Source organism: Chiroxiphia lanceolata, chromosome 7 (assembly GCF_009829145.1).
Source record: "Chiroxiphia lanceolata isolate bChiLan1 chromosome 7, bChiLan1.pri, whole genome shotgun sequence".
Classification (NCBI taxonomy): domain Eukaryota; kingdom Metazoa; phylum Chordata; class Aves; order Passeriformes; family Pipridae; genus Chiroxiphia; species Chiroxiphia lanceolata.
The window spans coordinates 27,030,020-27,053,046 of record NC_045643.1 but is presented as its reverse complement, the minus strand read 5'-3'; the positions used below and the strand labels follow the sequence as shown (position 1 = coordinate 27,053,046).

At 37.9% G+C, this 23,027-nt stretch overlaps 1 protein-coding gene across 4 annotated transcripts in view; it reads right to left on the bottom strand.

Moving 5' to 3' along the window:
- Positions 1-23,027, bottom strand: part of PTPN4 (protein tyrosine phosphatase non-receptor type 4) — a 112,918-nt gene that overhangs the window by 67,469 nt on the left and 22,422 nt on the right. For all 4 annotated transcript variants that reach the window (XR_004358096.1, XM_032693592.1, XM_032693590.1 and 1 more), the window contains exon 2: positions 4,387-4,541. Coding sequence is in view for 3 of the 4 variants with exons in the window: in XM_032693592.1 (XP_032549483.1) it covers positions 4,387-4,541 (155 nt within the window). In the remaining variant the exon portion in view is untranslated. The remainder of the gene's footprint in view (positions 1-4,386; positions 4,542-23,027) is intronic.

Below are 23,027 nucleotides of genomic sequence, written 5' to 3'. Positions count from 1 at the left end.
TAATTGCCTCTTGGCACTTTTCCCATGTAGATTTAAATAAGAACTCAAACTGGGAACTTCTGATGGTAACTACCAGAAAATGGGAGACGTTTGGAACCCAAGTTTAGGTTTACAATTACCACAGCTGACACGTGACCTCTTTAAGTAAGTTGCAGATACCATCTCCGTAGCTTTTTTCCAATCTAATCCTGACGATGTGTACTGTTTCTTAAATATCTGAATAGATGTTTCCTAATAAAAAAGCTTCGAACTCACCAAACGGTTTGAATTAAGAAACACAGAACATCAGTTCACGACCACAAGGAAGGTATTTCTGCTGCAACCGAGCAGCAAATTTGGTAAGAGAAGACTAATTTCAACATGAAGCATTTGTTTGGATCAGAATGTTTTACTCTCAGTGCAAAACAAAGATAAGCATCTAGTAAAACCAGACCTCAGTTTAACCCATCTCTGATATTTATATAATGATGTTGCAGCTTGCCAAAGCAGGTGAAGGTCACAATCCTGCCTGTTGAGAAAGGTCCAAAATATTTGTAATACTATCACAACACTGAATAGCTGCTCCAAAATATAAAAAAATATGATAGCAAGTTTAAACGTTTGATTTTTTTTTTACACAAAAGCAAAACCAATTAATGTAGATGAGCATAAAAAGAAACTTGCTTTGTTGCTAGAGATACAAAGTTAAACATTGTCATTTCCTTGTAAAACATGAAATAATGGAAACATATGAAAAATGGGAACTATCCATCACAAAACTGCAGTAGTTAGACACAAAAATATCAATATTTTTTCCAGACTGAAGTATTAAAAGGTTATATGTACTTATCAGTAATTACTGGAGGCAAAATGGTTCATAAATTTCGGTCTTTCAGGACAAATTTGACATAAACACTAGACATCAATATGTTAACTGCACTTTATGGACTATCTATCATCTAGTACCACTAGATACATACACACATTAATTTCTACTTGCAAAATGATTGTTACCTGTTCACAAACACCCGTGTTTGAAAATTTAGACAAACACCTGCAACTACACAGGTTTAATGCCTGGTTACCAACTACTACCACCTTCTCACTCTATATTTCTGATGTTCTGGTTTTGTCACTGGCCACATCAACTGCAAACATGAGATATCACTGTAGTGTCAGCCCAAACAAATTGAGACTTCGGATGACAGAGGAATGGGATGATGGGTTTTTCCGTTTTTTTTCTTTTTTTTTGGTCAAAGGAAAAAGTGCAAATAACTAAGTAATGCTCAAGATTAAATTACTGAAAATATTAACTTCTAAAATTACAGGGGGGGTGGTATGCGATTTTTAGGGGTCTTTTTTTCTTGTTTTGTTTGGGTTATTTCACAGGTTTTCAAATTTTACTTCTGCTAGAGTGTAAGTTCATTAAGTTTGAAGAGCATTCTGGGATAATAAAGGCTCCAAACTGAAACATTTGTCCATGACCACTAACCTTGCTCACAGAACAACCCATCCCATCTACCTTGATTTAGTTTTCCCTCAAGTTCAGTGTGATCTCTGTATCCACATACTGGCTTTCAGGGACTACAAGTAAGTCATCCTGCATGGAAAATATATAATTTGAGGTATTTAAACAAGTAATTAAAACCAATTAAAGTAATTTGATCTTGAAGAAGCAGTTTTACGGTAATGCAAATCATCCCGATCACGTTATTAACTTGTCAGCCTCATTTCTTCCAGCCACGTGCTCTACTGAAGCCTGCTTTTCAGGATCGAAGCAGGATTTCTTCATTTGGCAAGCAGAGCATTTTATAGAAAGGATTTCTACTCTTCAAACATATGCACAGGTTAGCTCCAACCGATTCTTCTGCCTGCAACCAATATAACCTTTGTCTGGCTACAGTCCACAGGGAGTATTTGGTTTGATTTGTTATGCTCTATACAAGGTAAAGCTTAGCACAAAGCTGCCTGTTTTGCAGATCAATGGAAAGAGCTGGTTAAAATGTGAACTTAGAACATGTCACATAAATTATCTAGAGACACTGTCTGTGATCAGTACTTTGCTGCTGGAGAAGAAACAGCACTTGAGTACATTTTCACTAATGCAGCACTGCATACTCCAGATGATTAAGTTTTACAATCATTAGCATACAGAATACCTATAGCAATCATCAGGAGGAAAAAACCACGCTAATTTATTTGATGATATCTTTGTTCTTCTTATTTTGAAAACAATTCCATAAATATTTATTGCTAAGTACAGTGTCAACCGCAATAAAGTAAAACAAAGCTATAAAACCCGAAAACCTGTATGCCATGTAGGTTGCATTTGCTACAGCTGAATACTTTATTACTCCTTATTTGTGAAAAAACAGATTGAGGCTAAGACATGAGATCAAAATATTCAGCACCAAGAAACTTTTTATTCCCGAGACTCAGTTTTAATAGTCAAACTTGCAGACTGATCTGTATAAGCAGTAATGCGTGATCCATGCAACTAAAATATTTAGCACACTAGGGAGGTGGTGAGAACATATTACATAAATTTTTCTTGGGAGAGACAGAATAGACATTTGAGTATTTATACCTGGTGATTCTGCTCTAGAGAGGCACTAAGCATCCTCTAAAAACATACAGCTTTTGAACAGCGAGATCAAAAAGAAGCACAATCTCCCATACCTATTGTACAACAATTATTCCTTACGTTACCCAATTCTTATAAACAAACAAAAAACTACAAGACAAATACCTTAATGGAGAACTTAGGCACCTAAAAGCAAAGATGAGAACATTTGCAATTTCTTATGCGCTTCTAATGCTTTGTATCAAACTACATTTTCCACATAATGCTTTTGGGGAGGCAGTATAGACTGGGAAACTGTTAGCAAGGATGAGAAGAGGGAAAAGGGATATAGGAAAAATTATCCCAGAAGGAAAATAGGCCTTGATGTTGACAAAGTCTTTGGGCATCCCTCCCCCAGCTCCATCATTCAAAATTCCCACACTTTACTACTCAGAAGTCCTGAAAAGTTAAATATTTTCTGAATGAACTACAAAAATGTCTCAAGAGAACATCCTAAACTCTTCTATCCTGATTGAAATATCTAAACCAAATAACCACCTGACCTACCTCTAAACCTTAAGTACTTGACAATGTATCCTTGCAAGTTTTTGCTAGATAACAGATTTCACTTCTCTGATAGGCAGCTATAGGCTGCACAGGCTCTAACCACTGATTACAGAATAGAGAAATGCAATCTCTCTCACCAATCTTCCCTAAAACATTCAAATGTATCAATATCCTTCCTGAATACTGAATATCAGAATTCAACATAATTACTGAGCACCAGAACTTTTTCAAATAGTCTGAATTAAACTTATCCCCATAGATTTGACAACAGCTTCAGTTTCTCCTTCATTTCCCATTTGAAGTCCCACAGCCTTGTATGATATTGAGCTACTCCTTCACTCCACTTGCTGAGATTTTCTCTTGAAAAATTTTAGTAATCATGCCACCTGTAACTTTCACCATCATATTATTCAACCTTTCTCCATGTAAGTCATCAATTCTATACCTTATAAAGTAAAGGCAGAGTTCTACTGCCCCAGGACAACCCTACAGCTTCTTTCCTCTTGAGTTCTGGTTCTTCTCATACAAAGATCCCTTTAAATGCTTTAATGTTTTCTTGTGAGGTCCTTGCCTATTTTTGAAAGCAAGGGTTGTGTTTGTGGCAACATACACACAAAACCATGAACATTTTCATTTTAACCCCTTATCAAGGATTACAGATTAGAAAATGGGAAGAATAACATATTTTAAATTCCAGGTTCATATACAAAAGTTATTAATTTTTTCCATTAACAGTCCTTAGTATTCAGCAACGAGTTTTGTATTTGCTTTCCTGCTATTCTCACCAGTGTAACAGAAGGTGGTGAGCTTAAGTGAGGGAAATCATAGAACAAGAATGTTAACTGAGAAAAGCAAAAAGCAGGGAAATACTTTAGGATGACAGCTGTGATCAAATATAACCAAACAGATGACTGAACACAGTCAGCTTACCATTATACCTTATTCATGCTCAAAATGCAAAAACCAGAACGCAGCAGAACAAAAGCTTTTCTTTCAACTCAATGTCAATACTGTCCTCCATTTACACTAAACAACTTTAATCCATAAAGAGAACTACTCGAAATAAATTATGCTCTGTATATTGGATTTTGAAATGATGATGGTGCCAGAATGACTAAGTCTACAGTAACACAGCATGCACATGTACAAGCACGTCTGCCTGAACACAACTTGCCCTTCTATCCTGTACCTAATACAGGAAGTCAAACTCTAGCCATACAAATCCAGCAAAGGAAAGCAAGCCTGGGATATTGATTTACAGTAAGCCAATTACTTACATTAACTCTGAAAGCTTGTACAGTGTTATCCAGGAGAAGAATGTTGCAGACCACCTCCGTATGCTGCCTGTCCCGTGCCAGCTCAGACGCTCGTACATTGTAGGTTCTGCCAGCAGGCAATCGGAAACGTGCGGTCATTACTGTCCACACAGGGTCTGCAGGCAAAACAAACACAAAATTTGAAAAGATCAAAAAAATGCAAATGCAAGAGTGTCATACTTCAAAGAAAGGTGAACAAACAGCAAGTCCATTATTTAAAAACTCCATTACAGACAAAAGAAGAATGAATGCTAAATTCATCGTAGCCAATAACGAAGCAATGTCTTCCAAGTTACAACACAGCCTTATACCAAAATACTCAGTCCTTTACTTTCTGTCCATTGTCCACACCCTCTCTATTTTAAGGTTGTTTTGTAGTTTTGCTGGGTTTTTTGGGGTTTTGGTTGGTTTTTTTTTAAAGATTCAGAACGGCATTTTCAATTCAAAAGGCACCGTAACTGTTGGGCATCATGGCTACTAGGTCCCAATGTTAGATGCAATTAAGTAACTAATTTCAGTGCAACACAGCAAAAAGAAATATGCTTACATAAAAAGATTTATAGAGGAAAAGCACAGAGAAAAGAAAGCAGCAAATACACAATACTTTGATGTGTTATTCTGCAAGGCCTGTGCATTCACAGTGTAATCATTAGACATAGAATGCAGAGTCGTAACAAAAACATTAGCATTGTTTTTTCCCCCTTTCTTTATAAATTACAACATGAATAGTTTAAGATTCATCAAACCACTGAATCTTCTGCCTATGTCAATTTGTCAGTTTGAGAGCACAAACAATTCTTATTCTCTAAGTAAGGAACTGTGAAGGTCACAAGTCCACACCCTGCACTGAGAGCTGATAAACGAAATGCAAGAATTGACTCTCACTTTTCAAATCTAAGATTCTGATGATTATCATCCAGCCCCGGACTAGCAAAGTACTCATGTCCCCACCTGAAACTATTAGCCCTGTCCAACGATACCAGCTACTTTCTCAAGTACCTCACAGGATCAGGGCCTGTGATTCACCTAATTACACAGTCAGCAAACTATTTCCACATCCTTTGACAAGGGCACAAGCAAATGAAGTTTCATAACTTAAGCAGAGAACATACTGAGACATAAAATTAAATACACCGAAGAGTAGTAAAAGAAAACAGGTATTCTCAAAACTGAATATAAACCAATTGATTTTTCCTTATTCTGTATAAAATTATGAAGACTTCAAAAACATTTACATTTGGGGGGGTGGGGTGTATCATGACAAAAAAAACAAAGGAGAATTTAGCAGAGGACAGCAAATATTCCAGCAGTGATTAGAGAGCTTGTATGGATTGTAAGAGGTATCTGTGCTCCAATATACACAAATGAATAGGGGTAAGAAGCGAAAGATCAGTCCCCTCCTAAATGGTTGATAATTTCAATACATAGGCTCTCGTGGGAAAGCGATCCAAACGGGGACTTGGCAGTTTAACCATCTTTCCACTGTACAGCCTGAGCAACTGCCCTAAAAATCCCTGAGGTAATTTGCTTTTCTAAATCACATCTTCTGCTCTTTAAGCATGACCACACACCTCAGACATAAAAAAATCTTCTTGATGATAATCCATCCTTGCAAAATGTTTCAGTTTTGACTTAACCAGCATTTTAGTCTAATAAGTACTTGCTTCCTTACCAGACAGCTTTTTTATTTTGGAAACTCAGTCACTGGCTTCAGAACTGCAATGCTGTATTCATGCAGAATTACAGCAAGTTTATTTTTATTTTGCTAAACCAACATGACAAACTGAAGGATACAGGCAACAGATAAACCCACCAGCTGCTAAACTCATGGTTTTCTCTTAATGATAAATTAATGAAAAATTGTGTTGCAAACATTAAAACTCTCAAGTAAAGCTACGAACAAAGTATGGGTCTGACAACTCCTCATGGAGAGGTTGCTTCTGCTATGCCTTCTACAGCTCTCAAAAGCAAAAGGCAGGAGAAAACGTTTAACAGAGAAGAGGAACTGAACCTCTATACCAGCGACCTGAGCCAATAAGGTAACGTTTCACAAATAGTATTTTGTCACATAGACACAATCTCAAGGCCAATTGCCCTACTAGTCAGAATAGCATAAAGATTGGCATCTCTATCAGTGCACCTACACAACCGATAAGGACAGCCAGGACTTTAGGATGGTATTTGCCTGTGAGCTAAATCAAAGAAGGTTTCAGAAAAGCATGACATTTGATTAAAAACAGTTTCTCCATACCACAGAAATAACCCTTTGATGGGCATATTTTACAAGGATTTGGAAAAGTAACAAATCAACCAAGAAACAGTAAGGGTTATCTTCAGAGTCCTTTTCCACAAATACAAACACCAGTGCACAAAGCGGGACTGTTTAGCTTCCAAATAAGTACTGCAGTCTTCACAAATCCATTTGGTAGGGAGCTAGGTGGGTCTAACTCAACAATCCACAATTTTGCAGAGGAAGGGAAAAAAAAAAAAAAAGACTTGCTAAAGGCCAAAAACCATCATGGCTTTAAGGGAAGAAAAAGGCATGTCTTGCCTTTTGCCCTGTTCTTTCCTCTATATTTGTCTTATTTGCTGACCAAGACAAGACCAAGGAAGTATTTCTTCCTTCCTCATCGCTAGACAGAAAACTTCTGGGTTTCAAACACAGCAACAAAACCATAAGAGTGAGCAAGGAGAAAATCTGCCCTCAGTGACCCTCTAAATCCTTTAACACCAAGCAACCTGTCACTCTGTTCCTTTGATAGACCAAACCTGCAGATCTATCTGCAGATCTGCGCTTTAACACAGATCATCTTTGTTCCCACCAAACAAAAACCAGCAAATAGTCACAGAGAGCAATATGGGTCTTTCTCAATGCACACAAATGAAATGGTCAAATTCAAAAAAGAAGTCACTGTATTATACGTTTGCTATGGAAACAGGACCACCTGTACTGGGTCAGAACAACAGTTCATCAAGTTCCCAGACTGGAAGGGCAACACTTTTTCTATTCTCTTTAAGAAAGAAACAAATAGGACACACATTTCTCTCATGCTGTTTCACAGTCTGGAGTTTAGCATCTTCCTGGTGTGAAGCTCATATTCCCACCATGCTGGACATGAATGTTTTCTTCATAGACTTATGAAACCATGTTTTGTATTTTCAGATTAGGCAGTGAAAAATTATATTCCCTGTCTCACATAAAATACATAGTAGCTTGAACCACCATCTCATAGCAGACAAGTTTCTTGCATGAAACTAAGAGACTTTTGCAACTAGGGAACATAGTTTTACAGCTAAGTACAATGATTCAAATCCTGAAATACTTCTACAAAATGGAAATATATCAGTCATGAACATAATAGAGAGGAAGGTGACAAAAGAATGACTATTTTTCTGCAAACCACATTCAAAGTTATTCTTTCCACACGTCAGCAAAGAAACTATGGAAGCATGTAGGGAATAAGCTAAAAAGCCTTCACCATGACACGCTCTCTCAAAAATACTCCTCCTTCTAAGATCTGCCAGGGTTATTACATGTAACTGCTTTGTGGCCAATCTGCACATACAACCTGTATTTAAACCTCTATCAGCACACATCCATTTTACAAAAAGGACGCAGTTGCTACGTACAGACAGACTCTGCAATTAGTGGACTTACTCTGATACATTTGTTTTACAAAATATTTGGCCCCAAATTGTATCCATATCATCTTTACTACTCCTTTCTTTCAGACATAAATGCACCAAGAACACAGACAGTATAATTTCTCCTGACCACATATTGCAAATCTTGCTATACATTTTGAAAACTTACTAACAACATAGTAGGATGGCTAGCTATTGCTTATAAGGTTATAAATCATAGCTATCTGATTTCCCAACACATATTGATATTTAAAATGACAAAAACTGATAAAAATTCAGCTACAGCGGTTGCATACTTCTGCAACAAAAATACGTTATAGCTGAAGTTCGTATGGAACAAAAAGAGGACTTATTTAAGCTCCAAAGTAAAATCTGCATCCCCAAAAGAAGTAAGAGTAAAGACGAAAGCTGAGATTCAACCAAAATAAAAGTTTGAAAACAACTGGTTTAAACAGCAGGCTAACTTCAGCAAGGTACTACCATGTGTGCACATCCACGTCATAGGCAGTGCCATGGCCACTTACTCTACATTATTTTTATACATGCAAGTATGTTATATAAATTGGACTCAGATTAATCTTCACATATGAAGAAGGTTTCTGCTAATAATTTTTCAGTGTCTTCTGCTGAGCATGTGATATTTAGATACGTGAATTAACAATCCAAAGCACGTGCTGCTCCAGCAACTGGAGAAGGACAGAACTTGTGCAATGAAGCTCCACTCACCTCTCGGGTCTGTGGAGGGAGTAAGTTGTACATTTCCTGCCTGAGCTCAGGTTTCAAGTGATGAAGCAATTCAAGGGAGTGTTCCCTATCAAAGGGTAGAACATTCCTGCAATACTGGCTTGGTTAGGGCACTGAAGAGCATATAGAAGCTTCAAGTGAATTTTCGGCATCCTTTATTCTTTTATGTAAATGTCTACAGCAAAATGACAATTTGATTTGGCTTACAATAAACTAACCGATTTTAAGCAGCTTAATAAATAAGCAGTTGGTTAAGCATGTAATTAACTGAAATTTAACCACTTTGCTGACTTGATGCAAACTGTCTTTAAAAGAACTTCTCATTACTGTATAGAAAAGCAACCACCTTAACACACTGCCCTATGCACACGTGCATGAGAGGACAAGAGAAATTTAATTTTTCATGGCTCCTCTGAAGCAGATAAGAAGTTAATGCACTGTCAGATTTCCATTTGTTCATAAGCTCGTATTTTAGCAACCCAGAAGGCATATATTTCCACCGTGGCCCACCTGTTCATTTGGGGACAACACAATACATGAATTTGCTACAAGAGGTGGAAAAGTAGGCCAGATTCATAGAAGACCTTGCCACATGGTGGTAAGTTTGAATATATTCAGTAAAATGTAGACCCCATTGTTACTAAAATTAGCCAGACAATCTAATTATGAGGAAAAAAAAATCTATTAAAAATACAAAGACAATTTTTAAGGTTTAAACAGAGTAATACAACAAACTGTACTTCAAACCAACACTGAGTTATATCTAGAGCCCATCTTCATACACGTTTATTGAAAAAATGTTAGTGAAACTACATTAAATGTTTTAATCCAACTAGTCAGAAAATGCTAAAGATTAGTTGGTTGTGCATTATTTGAGTGAATTCCACATCAGTCCAACACAAAAGCTCAAATTTTTTTCTTTCAAAAATCTGTTTTGAAAGCTTTCAGCAATTCTGATGTAGTCCACAGCTTCAGGACATTCCTTAAAAATAAAACCAGAGTAGAAATGCATTTTCATTTAAGTGAATCGACCCATGCAGTACAATCCTGAACTCGATCCAACAATTCATACTTCATTCATTTCTTCCTGCTTTCTGCTCACCAAACAATGGAAAGTATCCATCAATCTTTAAAGCTGATATGTAAACATTGCTTCATTTCACTTTGCAGTCACCAGGTGCAAAGGTTTCAGCAAGACTTCTAGTCAGACAACAGCATCATTATTGATTCTGGGCTCTATCAAAAGTTTCTGTTTAATTTCTAAATTTATTATCTTTAATATATAAATTAATCAAATTCATTCTGCTCAAGGAAAACAATATACGCCTGAAAAGTTATTATACTGCCACTTATTAAACTTTTCCTAAAACTTCACTGGAAAAGAGGGATGTCACATTTTTGCTGTTGATGAACGGAAACAGTTACTGTGACTGTGCAATGTAACTACAAGCACGAGTCCTTCAGTGCTACTACGTTCCCAGACGGTTGTCAAAAGAGAGAAGGAGATACGGGCTTTGGAAGTCAGGAAGGCAAAGTTTCCAAAACCTCAGCAACTTCTCTTCACTGGTGGGTAACCAGACTGTGCTGTCTTTAGCCCTGGTATCTGCAGAGAGCTGGCAGCTCCAAACTCTGCTGCTCTCTTTGTTACAGCCTGGCCCTGAGCAGCCTCCAGACTTTCTACTGAAAATGTTGCACAAGCTCACCTAATTTCCAGCTGCTTCTACATGTTCCTCCAAGACCTCTATTACCAGTAGACACTCTGAGATGCTTGATTAAATTCTTCACAGATGCCAGAAGCATAGAACAGCAAACAAAATTCCTATCTGCAAGTACTTCACTTTTGAAAGCAATAAAGAACAACATACTCATATGCCCCTCAAAACATCCATCATCTCACCTGCACTTTAATGAATGAGTTCTCTTACATCCTCCTTTTCTATATCCTCAATCAACGACATGAAGAGCGAAATCTAACACAACAAGTGTTCATTCTTAAAGTATATCTGACAGTTTCTGAAAATTCTGGGCCCTAACTTCAACAGCTGAGAGAAAAGAAACTCAGTTTAGCCTCTCTCCTCCACCATCAGCTTCTCCTATACACATGCCAGTAGCAGAGAATTAATTTAATATTCTAGCTGCTTGGATAAGTTTCTAAGATTGTTAATTCATCTCATTTTATGAACATGGGATTTCATGGGGTTTGGCTGTGGATTTCAGTACAGGTTTGATGCCTAAATTAATAAGTACTCTCAGTTAAACAAATTACTTGAGGACTTCTTTTTAAATTAAGACCTCCTTGGATAATGCTTTTTATTGACTTCTTTGGAAAGGGGTTTCAAATTTGAACTGCTGTGTGATATCAAACAAGATATTCACTGTTATAATCACATAATTACTAAAAGAGACAAAGGTTAAAGATAAAACACCTTGCTCTGTCACTCCCAGAATCTCATACTTTCTAACATAAGAATAATAATTAATGAGTGTTCAGTCCTACTACACAGGATAGTGGTGAATTTGTTAGAGACACCTGGAGCAGAACACAGCAAATTAGTGAGATAATACTGCAGCAAGCTACTATTTCATCTAAAAAATAAACTATTTTGACAATTTGACAATTTCCTCCCTTGCTCCTCCCTGACCCCAAGAATAAGGGTACAGCTAACAGAGAAGCCTATAATAAGTGAAACTTCTTTCTAATTAAATGTCAATACTCATTATGCTTGAACTGCATGCACCATGCTCACAAAAAAAAGCCTCTCAAATTCAGCTGCTCCCTTTCGCTGCTTTGGGTCAGAAATAGGACAGTGCAGGAAGACTGGGATCTTTGCTTCACTCCTGTACTCAGCATTTCAGGAAACACAAAACAGAAACATGAAATTCATTAGTTTGAGATCACAATACCTACTGGCACAGTTTAGAAGCAATATTAATTAAAAAAATAAGAGTCCTTAGAAACCACACCATCAACACTGCCAATTACTTTGAACCTCAAAGTTTATGTCCTCCCTTTCTATGCTCAGTCATGTTTCATGTGGAAAAAGTAATCCCTCCATCTTCACTATCCAGGACTATTGATGAAACAGAACTTGAGAAGATATTAATTTTTTTTTGGTGAGAAAAAAAAAACCAACCAAACCAAAACAAAGACCAATGGACTTATAGATTCCAAACCGCTCAATATGGTTCATTAAGTTTCAAATTTACTCTTAGCAAACACCTGTCCAAACCACATTGCAACCTGAGAGCTTCAGAGAGGCTGAAGAAATACACCCAATACACTAAAAGTCTGCAGTTAACAAAGATTTAGAATTAAAGCAATCAGACCTTCTCTCCCTCAACCCTCGCTTTTCTACTGCAGCAGGGCACCTGTTTCCCTTTTCACTGCAACAGTCTTACAGGTCAGAGTGTGAACGAATGCAAAGACAACAGAAAATCTCCTTCCAGCTTGTTCCTGCCAACTCCTGGCTCAGTACTCACTGACCTGACGCTAACAGAACTCCAGAAGATACAGGACCTTTGCATCACTTCCAAATGATGCAAGAAAAATGTCCAGAGTGCACATGCCTCTAGGCAAAGGCTTCATAGCAAGTACCTATGGTTATTCACAACAAATACAAACTCATCTCTCCTGCAGGTGACACACTGAAACTACAGACTGGAAACATCATAGGAATTTGTGCTGCTACATTGTTTCTGACCCAGAGACCTTTCACTTCCAAATGTTACTCAGGAGTTAGGGAAGTTTTATGAAAACAACAGTCACACACACATTTGAACAAGATGTGTGAAGGAGATCACAGGAGGTTTCAGAGATTACTTTGAGCACAAATGTAGAAAATTTCTCTATGATAGCAATCTACCCATACACACCTTAACAAACCAGAAAAACCCTCACAGTTATCCCTCTCTTAAGCAATGGACTGTAACTGATCTTCAGGAGTCACCGGGATCACAGTGTGACCACTTAACAGAATGGTTTAGGAAAACCATGCCATGATGTGAAGAAGCAGCAGGCAGTGAGCAGGCAGCTGAGGCTAGAAATGTCTTTAAGTAACGATATTGGTATCATTTAAGGCCTGTCATATGAAAACAGAAGTTGAAGGCAACCACCAGCTGCAGCAGCACCAGCCTGTGAGCCAGCAAGGGCACATAGAGGGAAGAGGCCCTGGCATGACAGGCAGCCAACACACACGTGAACTGATTCGAGTTAGCAGCTGCCCACACTCCTTGAATAAGCAATTTAGGATGGAAATGGCAAAGCTAGCAGAGGAAAAAGTGAAATCTAACTTTACTTTAAAAAAAGCCAACCAATGCGTGTGGAAGGGCAGATAGCTGAAGCAGTGAGTAAAGCTGCCAGGAAAAAAAAAAATCAGGAAGAGAAGCACCATTTAAATATCACTAAATGGTGACTTTTAACTATTCTACTGTATTTAAAAAATATTGTAAATTAAACTAATATGCAAATGCATTTTTAAGACCTTGTTTCCTAGTGCACAGCTGTCACCTCATGATATTTGGAGTTGTTTGTCATGTGTAAAGATTACTAGGAATAAATAGAAAAGTTTTGCAAGCGAGTTTGACCTCCATTATTTTAAACTCAGTTCTATCCATAACCTGCCCCTGTTTGAAAATAGTGTTAAAATGGCAATCCATGATCCTCACACAGATGATTACTACATCTAACTCTTCCCATTCCAGGAGCTGGATATCTTATTCTTGCTTTTATGACTCAATGCTATAATAAGAGGAAATAAATGGAGACTATAACGAAATATTACTAAAATATCTTGATAGAAGCATCTCAAAATAAATGCACAGTACTTTTTAAAATGCGTTCTTAAACTAGGTTAAATAGATTTAAATAGATCTTTCATTAAAAGGAAATTCTGGCTCTGATACAATTCTAAGATCAGGAAGTCTAAATATTTACTTATCAAAAGAAAAAATGCTTGAAATCAGTGCAAGTCCAGACAAACTACAACCAGAAACACCAGGTGACAACAAGTTAGTATGTTATATCTTGCTGAAAAAAGGGGGGGAGGGGGCAGGATGGGAAACCACCACCAAACGCCAAAAATCCAAATTTCTTCCAACAGTTTTTCTCAAAAGTATCAAGGGGTAACTAAATTTGATTCCCCTTTGCTATACAACTTAAAAAAAGATTTCTTCACCTATTAAAAAGGGAGTTTACAATTCTCTACAGATCCAGTAGAACCCAAAAGCTCTTTAGTATTAAAAAGGAGTCTGTTAAATTCTCAAGTTTTTAATGACAATGCACAACTGCCTGTAGCTAGAATAACCTTGTACAGTCCTTTCATGATACTAATTATTAACAGCTCTAAACTTCAGGAAATTCAGCAAGTGAGAATTAAGTTTTGATTCGAACTCTTCCATCTACACATAGGAGAGGTGTTTCCTAACACAATTTACGAATTCAAAGAGAGAAAGAAGTTACACGCAAGTAATAACTGCTGGTCTTCAACAGTTGTACACAACTAAGCAGATAAAACAAAGGTGAAACACCAAATGTGCAAAGTTACGTGTTCTAACTTGGTGTCACTGTAAATAAACCCAAGTCCCACATCCTGTACAGTGAACAAGCCTCAACCACAATTACCTGAACACAACATGGACAGAAAACATACCAATGGAGAAAATCTGTGGGCTAGCTACTAGCCACTTGAGTACCCACAAATCAATACTGCTGCACACAGCAGGACCCTCAAACCCAGAGCAGCCAGTGGAATTGGCAACTGTAGTTCCAGCCACGGCATCTGTGTTGTGAAGCCTTTGAAGTCAAAGGCAGTTTGAATTGAAAACAAACTGCAAAATTCAGAAAAAGCTTTTATTCTACTCATAGCCAACTTCAAGTTGAATTTTGGCTGGCACTAGAACTGAGGTATTAGACAGAGGAAGGAAAAGTTGTCTGTGTATATTTTGTTCAGAGTTGCTAAACCTAAGCCAAATTATCTTCAATAGACTTAAACATAGCAGATGCTAATTCCAAGGCTCAGTATAACCAACTGGACATTTTCCATCAAAATTAATTTTTAATCAGAAATGCTATTTCCACAGAATAGAAATTTTCACATGGAAAATTTCATTTTTTCCAAAACCCACCGATTTTCTGCTGGAAACACTAAAATAATGCCTGTCTGGCTACCTGCCTGGAAAACGCTTGTCAACTCCGCTTCTTCCTCCAACAGAAAACAAACCAAGGGAAGTCTTCTGGCAGTGCTGCCCAGAGAAGTGACCTCACTCCATCCGTGCCCCTGGCTTTCAGCCACCCTGCCTTGCACTCCTTTCCTGAGCACCCAGACACTCAGCCTCTCCCCAGCATTTTGGCCATGAGGTGTGAGATCAGAGCAAGTTGCTTCCTTGGTTGGTTTTAGGGTGTGCACTAGAAAGACCCCAAAGCACATGTGGGCACTAGAACAACAGCTCTCCACGTGAGGTAAGATCAGTTTTCCTGGTGGACCTGCCCAGTAGCAAAACAACCATCCTCTTTCATATCATCCCAAATTTTAAGGCCTCCTTTCACTTATTTCTTTATTTACTACTAAGAGCTCTCACAATTTTACAATTTCAGTGCAGCTTAAGTAAGTATTTTTCTGACTTGCCTCTGCCTCCTCTCTGAAATTTTGTTTACAGAAAACAATTTCCATTTTCAAGCCAGCTCAACACTAGAAATTCAAAATTATTTGAGTGAACCTGACAATGCAAATATCACTCATGTTGAAATGAAATCTGATAATCATTCACTGGCAGTAAAATTAAAAAAAAAAAAAAAAAAAAGAAACAAAACCAAAACCAAACAAAAACCCACAGTTTTGTGGGTTTAGCTTCTTTAGCAAAGTATCTCAAAGAGGTCTACATTCCCCAGATTTATAAATTGTACAAACCTTCCTTGTACCAATTCTATATGTACTTCTTACACAGTGAAACTCAAAGTCAAATGAAAAGTTTTCCAAAATTGAGGTATATCCTGACTTCAACAATAACACCCTGTCAGGGGTTATTAAATGTCAAGGCCAGACCTCAGCCCCCCTGCACGTATCTTCACACATTCCGAGTTTTGTACATTGCTAAACTATAACTAAATTTGTACATAAATAAGAGGATAAATTATCTTCATGCGTATCTAAAAATGGTTTTCCTCTTGGGATATGTTTCCCTCTTCTGAAAATAAACTGACAAACTTACAGAAGCATCAGTAAAAAAATGTAGGGGAAGAAAACATAATGCAAGAGGACAGACAAGATCCAAACTTACATAAAGGTTTATAATTCTTACAAGGGTTCATCAAACCTTACTTTTGAAAAAGCCCTGAAGTTTTATTTTTTTGTTTCTGCATATGATTGTTTTCTTCCTTTCAGTTTTTGTTCTTTATAGAATTACTCAGTAATACTGGGAATTTTCCACAATATTAACATAACAAAAATAGCAGATGCTATTAATGGTGTGAAAAGCAACATAACACTGTCAAGGTTAAGTATGGATATACTGGGGAGGGGCGTAGGGAGCAGAAATCCCTATATTCGTGCATCCAAAAAGTAAAGGCACAAAGGTGCGGGTATACAACTGGAAAAGGCACAAAACCCAAAACCAGAATTTTTTAATGTACTACAGCACCAAAATGAAGTCACCATGTTACCCAGGTAAAACTAAAATTCACTGACAAATTCTGTATTTATGTACTATTCATCTCATCTATTATATCTCAACCCTTTAATTAGAAGTTAGATTCCTTTTATTAACATAATAGCAAATCAATTTCCAGGTACAAGGTATACATTTTTTGTACAAAACCCCCACTAGTTTCCTTGCATTTAATAAAAGATCAACTGAGAAAAATTAACCGACCATTTTGCTTGGAGACGAAAACTTCAAAAATCAGCTGCCATTCAGAAGCAGCAAGAAACTTTCAATACTGATGGTTTGAGATCAATTAATTAAATTATTCTATTATTTTACAGAGTTGATTTTTAGTAGGAAAACAACTTCTACCATCTCCTGTAAAGCATTCACATTCAGGAAGACACAGAGGCTTTAATGCTTGTTTATCATATTGGCTCAGTTCAGTATCAAGTTTCACATCCGCTGAAAAAACAGGCACATAACCATGTTACAAGCCAGTTACTCACCTGGCTAAAAAAGCTGTAAAGGCAATAAAAGAAACATCACAACCCCAGTAGAATAAAACACTGCCAAGAGCGACAAACGAACCCACACATCCAGAGTTCACGTGTGCAGAAGTTAAAGAGCAAAAGGCTGTTAAATGGAGAAAGAAATACAAAATTGTAAAAGGCTATTTATAGGCTTTGTGTCACACTACTATTTATCACACTGCTATTTATGCTTTCTCTCATGTATTTACCACTTTTAAGCAAGAACAAAACCCCGACTGCAGTTTAATCATCTGCATATCACAGGTTCTTCAGTTTCATTTACTTACTTCTCTGCTGCTCCCAAGAACTTTCATCTGGCCAAATCCCTGGTAGGAAGCCAGCACCTCCTGCCACCAACCAGCACGGAAAGCGCCCACTGCCCCTGACAACACTTTCACAGCATCAAATTACCTCTTATTCTTCTTTGAAAGAAGTACCCTCTAAAAATATGTTCTCTGTCACTAAAACCATAAGATAGTTCAAATCCCCACCCTGAGCCTCTTCACTGTGCTTCAGCTTAGAGCACACAGTTCTGCCTCAGGCAGGGGACAAGGTTGGTTTTTGATTTTTTTCCCCTAGCAGAACTATAAATGCCAACTTGGTTGTAGCCACAGCCCAATACAGAAGTTCACACATCATCACAGCAAACCTTCTCCAACTTGTGGTATGAAAGAACAGACCAATTTCCCCCCCCCACCTCCCCCCAGTCTAATTCTAAAATCATGCTGCAAGGGACAGTTATATATCTAATCACTAAACTCTGAGTAAGTGTAACACAAATCACCTTTTCCACTACATTGCCTATAACTGGCATCTACTACTCTATAATAAAATAATCCAACCATAATAGTTGTTCTCAAAAGAAGTCTTAACCCAAACATTAATTTAGCTTTCTGTGCCACAGAAGTTCACACCACTTGCATAAAAAAATACTGTTAAAAATGAACTTAAGCTATTTTACTGTTCAACTGAATACAGTAGAGACTGCGACATCCTAGCCTTGAACAATCTTTGCTCACTACATTAAAAAACTAAGGACACAGCAGTCTGTTACTCTTTGAGCCAAAGGACTGAAGCTGCAGACTTAAAAGCCTATATGCAAACTAATTCACCTTTCAACACACAACAGCTTTACAAAATGCTTAGCAAAAAAACCATTTTGCATTGTTTCTTCCACTGTACTGTAGTTAACAGATACTATTGTAAGAGAACAAAACCAGTTCTAATTCCCAGGCTGTTAGAAACCAGAAGTTTGCAAGGCTGCCTCATTTTCACTGCAGTCACTTCTCTCTGCTCCTCCAGGCAAGTGCTCAGCTCCCAAGCCCCACCTCTGCTGTGCCGGGGCCATGCAAGCCAGCAGGTCTGAATGACAGATTTGAACCAATTCCTTCAGCGCTCTCAGTTCTCCTTTCATTCTACTGAAAAAGTACTCTAAATAATAATGAATGATTATGTTGAACATCTATCTGTTTCAAATTTGTAACAAGCATTGGAAGCATGACAGCAGAGACCTAACACAAGGCTTAGTGAGCACGTCAGCAGCAAAACTGGCATGCTACAAATGCCAGAAAGGGATTTCAAAGTCAAAATAAAAAGGTAATGTACATCTGCAAGAAAAAACAAACATACCATGGTTTCCAAAAGCATGAAAGGAGCACACATTTTAAGTAGCTGATCTGCTAAGACAGCGTAAGCAACAGTCACAGTGTGAAACTCACCCTGCTCCATAATCATTATTTCCATACAAGGGACGACATTCCGTCTCCAGAGATACCTGATGAGCATCTCAGTAAGACAAAAAGTCAACATATTTTTATAATAGTAGACCTTTAATATTTGGAGATTCATACAAGCTATTATGTAGACAGCGATATTACACCCTTATCAAAGACAGGGCAGTAACTCCTCAGTCAAAACTAAGCACGGAAACGATGCTGCAGTCCTTAAATCTAGGACAGAACTACTTCTGGAGGTGTAACTGTGGCTCATGCCAAACTCAATAGAGGACTTAGTAAGTCGGCAAATTTGCATCCAGCATTTCAGTTCTCAAGGATCTGTGTGACCCACTCTTCCCATGTGCACTGGTAGGGGAGACGTGAATCTCTCACAAATGAACTCTGAAATTCCTCCAAACCTGTAGAGCCAAAAAACTCCAAGTCTTTTGACAGAAATTATAAATTTATGTGTCCCTATAGAAAAAAAAAGACTTACAGAATGAAACCAAGTTTCCCATCTTCTTACCCTTTTGGTAAAGATCAGAATCAGATTTTTTTGCTGTTTTCTATAAAAGCAGTGGAAGGGAAGCTGCCAGCAAGTAAAATCATCACTTCCTTAAATACCTTTCCTTTAAAGCCATCATTAAACACTTTTTTTCTGCTCAACTACCAAGCAGTCAACATTCTGGGACAGATTCATTTCCCTTTTCTGAAAGGGAACAGAAGCTACTGTGGAAGAAAAAAAAAAAAGCCACAACCTCTCAAAATACAGAGTACAAATGACTATCTGTCCAGTGTCTCCCTCCAAATAATGCCACGTGCAGAGACAGCAGAAGGAATGTCTAGACTTCAACCTGGTGTCAGCCATCCCAAAAGTACAGGCAGTCCTCAGAGGGAAATTCATAGACCAGGTGTGATTAATCTCCACTAGTGCTAACTTGCACAAATGAGAAAGATCAATTCAGTAAGCAAACCTCAAAAATAATGTATGAGGCAAGTTCTATGAAAAATCTAGCTTAGTTTTCCAAGAGCTTACTCAAGACACTTATGTTTTATTTAGAAAATGAAGTTCTAAAATTTCCCACTACAATTCTTGCTTACATTCAGAGTTCATTAAATCACAATTAAAGGCTCAAAGGTATCAGCACGGACTAGCAGAGAAATAAACACAAGGCACAATAATGAATATTTGAGTTACTTTTATGAATATCATTATGGACAAAAAAAGCTTTAACAACTTGGTAATATAAACAATACTATTTTCTCAATATACGTTCTCATTTTATAAAGACAAATGTGGTCTCTCTTGGGAGAATCGTTCTTCTATGAATATTTGACATCAAATGTAAGAGCTTTTGTCTTAGCAAGGATGTTATGGTTTCTTACAGAAATAACAGATAACAGTGGACAGTGGAGATAGCACACTGTTAAGTTTAGCATAAAACATAAAATTGTTAAGTTTATATGTTCAGACACTTAAATATGGCCCATTTATTAGTCATTAGGCATCATTAAGCAATTTAAATAATATACTAATTAAGCAATCTTAAAATAGCCTGGCTCTTGTTCCTGCTGTTTTCCCTAGAAAGGCAGGTACAAACGTCGGTCAGATTCACAAGCTGATGGCTACAGATTGACAGGTTGATGCAGTTCCCATGCTGAAATTACAAAGATAATTATTCATTACTGAAATCATCAGTTCCGTACCATTCCCTTCCTTCATGTATTCCATGTACCTTCTTTGCTTCTCAAGGCTCTAACAGTCCCCCTTCTAACTGTTCAGTTGACTCCACTACTCAAATCTTTCCCCGCATTTTGTCTGTTTCTCTAATTACATTTCAACTTCCCTCTGGTTTACTCCATCCTTGGTTTTACCACTTCATGCCTTACTCCTTTGGAGTGGGTAAAGAAGATGGAACAGAAACAAAAATCACAAAAATGTCCCCTAAACTCACAGAAAATCAAACGGGTTCCACCTGGAGGCAAGAAGAAAAACAGACAAGAACGATGCCCAAGCCTGCTCCCAAGCTTAAAACAGAGATGCCAGGTACATCCATAGTCAGAGTAACAGCACAGGTGTAAGGTGCCTGGTGCACTCTACTGAGATGCTTTCCACATGCTTATGAATGGAAGGGATAGATGGCAACATATCATCTACACAGCATTACCAAAAATTATTAAGAGGCTTTTAAATTTCACAGATTTTTACAATGAGGTAGAGAAAGATTTCTACACCACTAGAAAAATCCATAAAGGACCTGCATAGTCAAGCTACTTCCCCCTAACAGTCTCCCAGATGCATAAATTTTGAGTTAAAGCTGTGTTTCAGAACTTTGCCCTGACTCATTTTTGTATCATCTTCACTGACAGAATTAATTCAGTGCCCATAATGCTTAGGGACAACCTCCTTCAAAAAAAGACTTTCAGAGACCCAGCAGGAAAACTGATTAAGTAGAAGTTTATTCTCAACATGCACAAACATGTTGACAGTGACACGATAAAGCTTTCCAGTAACTGAGTTTTCTGAAATGTAAAAAAAGAAGAAAACTTTGTCTCTATCAACCTGGACTTGGATATCTCATGGTTGGACTCAATTATTTAAAGAGGCCTTTTCCAACCTAAACGATTCTACAGCTCTAAGTGTGAAAAGACACTCAGAAAATAAAAGATTACATTCATTTTTTTCTTTGAAGTGAAAATACAGTACCAAGTGCATTGAGAAGGAACAGTCTAACACACAAATGAAGATGGCATTAAAAGGCGCTGAGCTCTCTGATTCAGCACACCTGCACTGTTCCCTTGGGCACTGTTTAAAAACTCCATTCATGTGCCCCTGCAGTCAGGCCCAAACACTTCCTTACATCCTCTTCTTTACGAACTCTTTTGTAATTAAACTCGGCTTCCCCAAAGTATTTACATTTTTAACATCCCAGAATTAAAAGGCTAAAGGGGAGGGACATATGGCAGGATATGGAACGTGCACATTAACAAAGAAGCCAACCAACCGGCTTCTTCTATTTTCCAACGTCTATCCAGATGCACTTTTCTCTGTTGGCAGCTCTGCAGCACAGCCCAGTTCCCCTGGAAGCAGCTGCAGGAGCCAGGGGTCGAAGGAACAGGAGTGTTGTTCTGCAGAGAGGGCCTTTCTGCATGGTGGTGTCGTGCTCAGCTGAGGGTACAAAGCTCTTCCCATGGTTCCAGAGATGCTCAGAAGAGTTATTTTCCCAAAATGCAGACACTTGTATCACACAAGCAATGGCCACGTTCGCCGATGAGATGCAGTAACTTTCTCTCTAAAGAGTAAGATGTTCTCAGAGTATCACAGGTCAGATTCAGTTCTTCTGGGGGACCAGGTCTTTCACTACAAGAAGTACTTTAAATAAGGACTTTAGGAAATACAGTATTTTCAAAACTGCACTGGTAAATTGAGTTAGCAACAAGCTTCATCTTAAAAAAGATGTACAAGACAGCCCAGAATAGTAAGGCTCATGAAGATGCAGAGTGCCAAACCAAAACACCAGACACTTAGTTCAGTTTTCCCAGTTATGTCCTTTCTGAAATAATTAGCAGATCTGCAACAAAGATGAATATTATGAAGAGGCAAAAAACTTCAACCCATAAAATGGAAAGGATCCTTTTCCCATTACAGAACAATAAACCTGGGGACAGATACAGAAACTATATTCTTTAGCAGCATACAAAGGAGATCTGAATACATTACTTTTCCATTATGATTATGCAGAGCAGTCCAGCTGACAAAGTCCAGATTGAATTGAATTGATCCTTCTGAATTCCAGCCATCACACTGGCATTAGAAATACTGACTTCAGAACAGGCGTCACTTCAGCAAGTGTCTGTCACTGTAGGTTGACAAATACTAACTGCTCATCCAAGTACAATCATGCAGTTGTTGAAATGGGCTGCCAGTAACAGAGTTCAGAACTGTCAGCGCACTAACACTGATGAAAACATCCTGGCCTACCATGAAATTGTTGATACCTTCTTCGGAAAGATAACGGCATACAATTTATTCCCTAGATCACAGGAAAGAGATCCTGGTGACCCAGGACTGGAAGTGTTTCGGTGGCTCCAGGAAGTTGCAAAGAGAGTGGTAACGCACAGATTAATGGATCTCTTTACATTCCAGTAAAGGTTGGTCAACTCTTGGCTTTGTCCAGTGCTGGAAAACATCCTCTGCTACAAACTCAGTGTTAGCATGAGACTGGAGTCTGTGAAAACAGAGAACAAAAGAGATGCAGTTCCAGATGGATCACACAATTACTGAACTGAGGCTTCCAGGAATATTAGCCACTACTCATGGGACAGT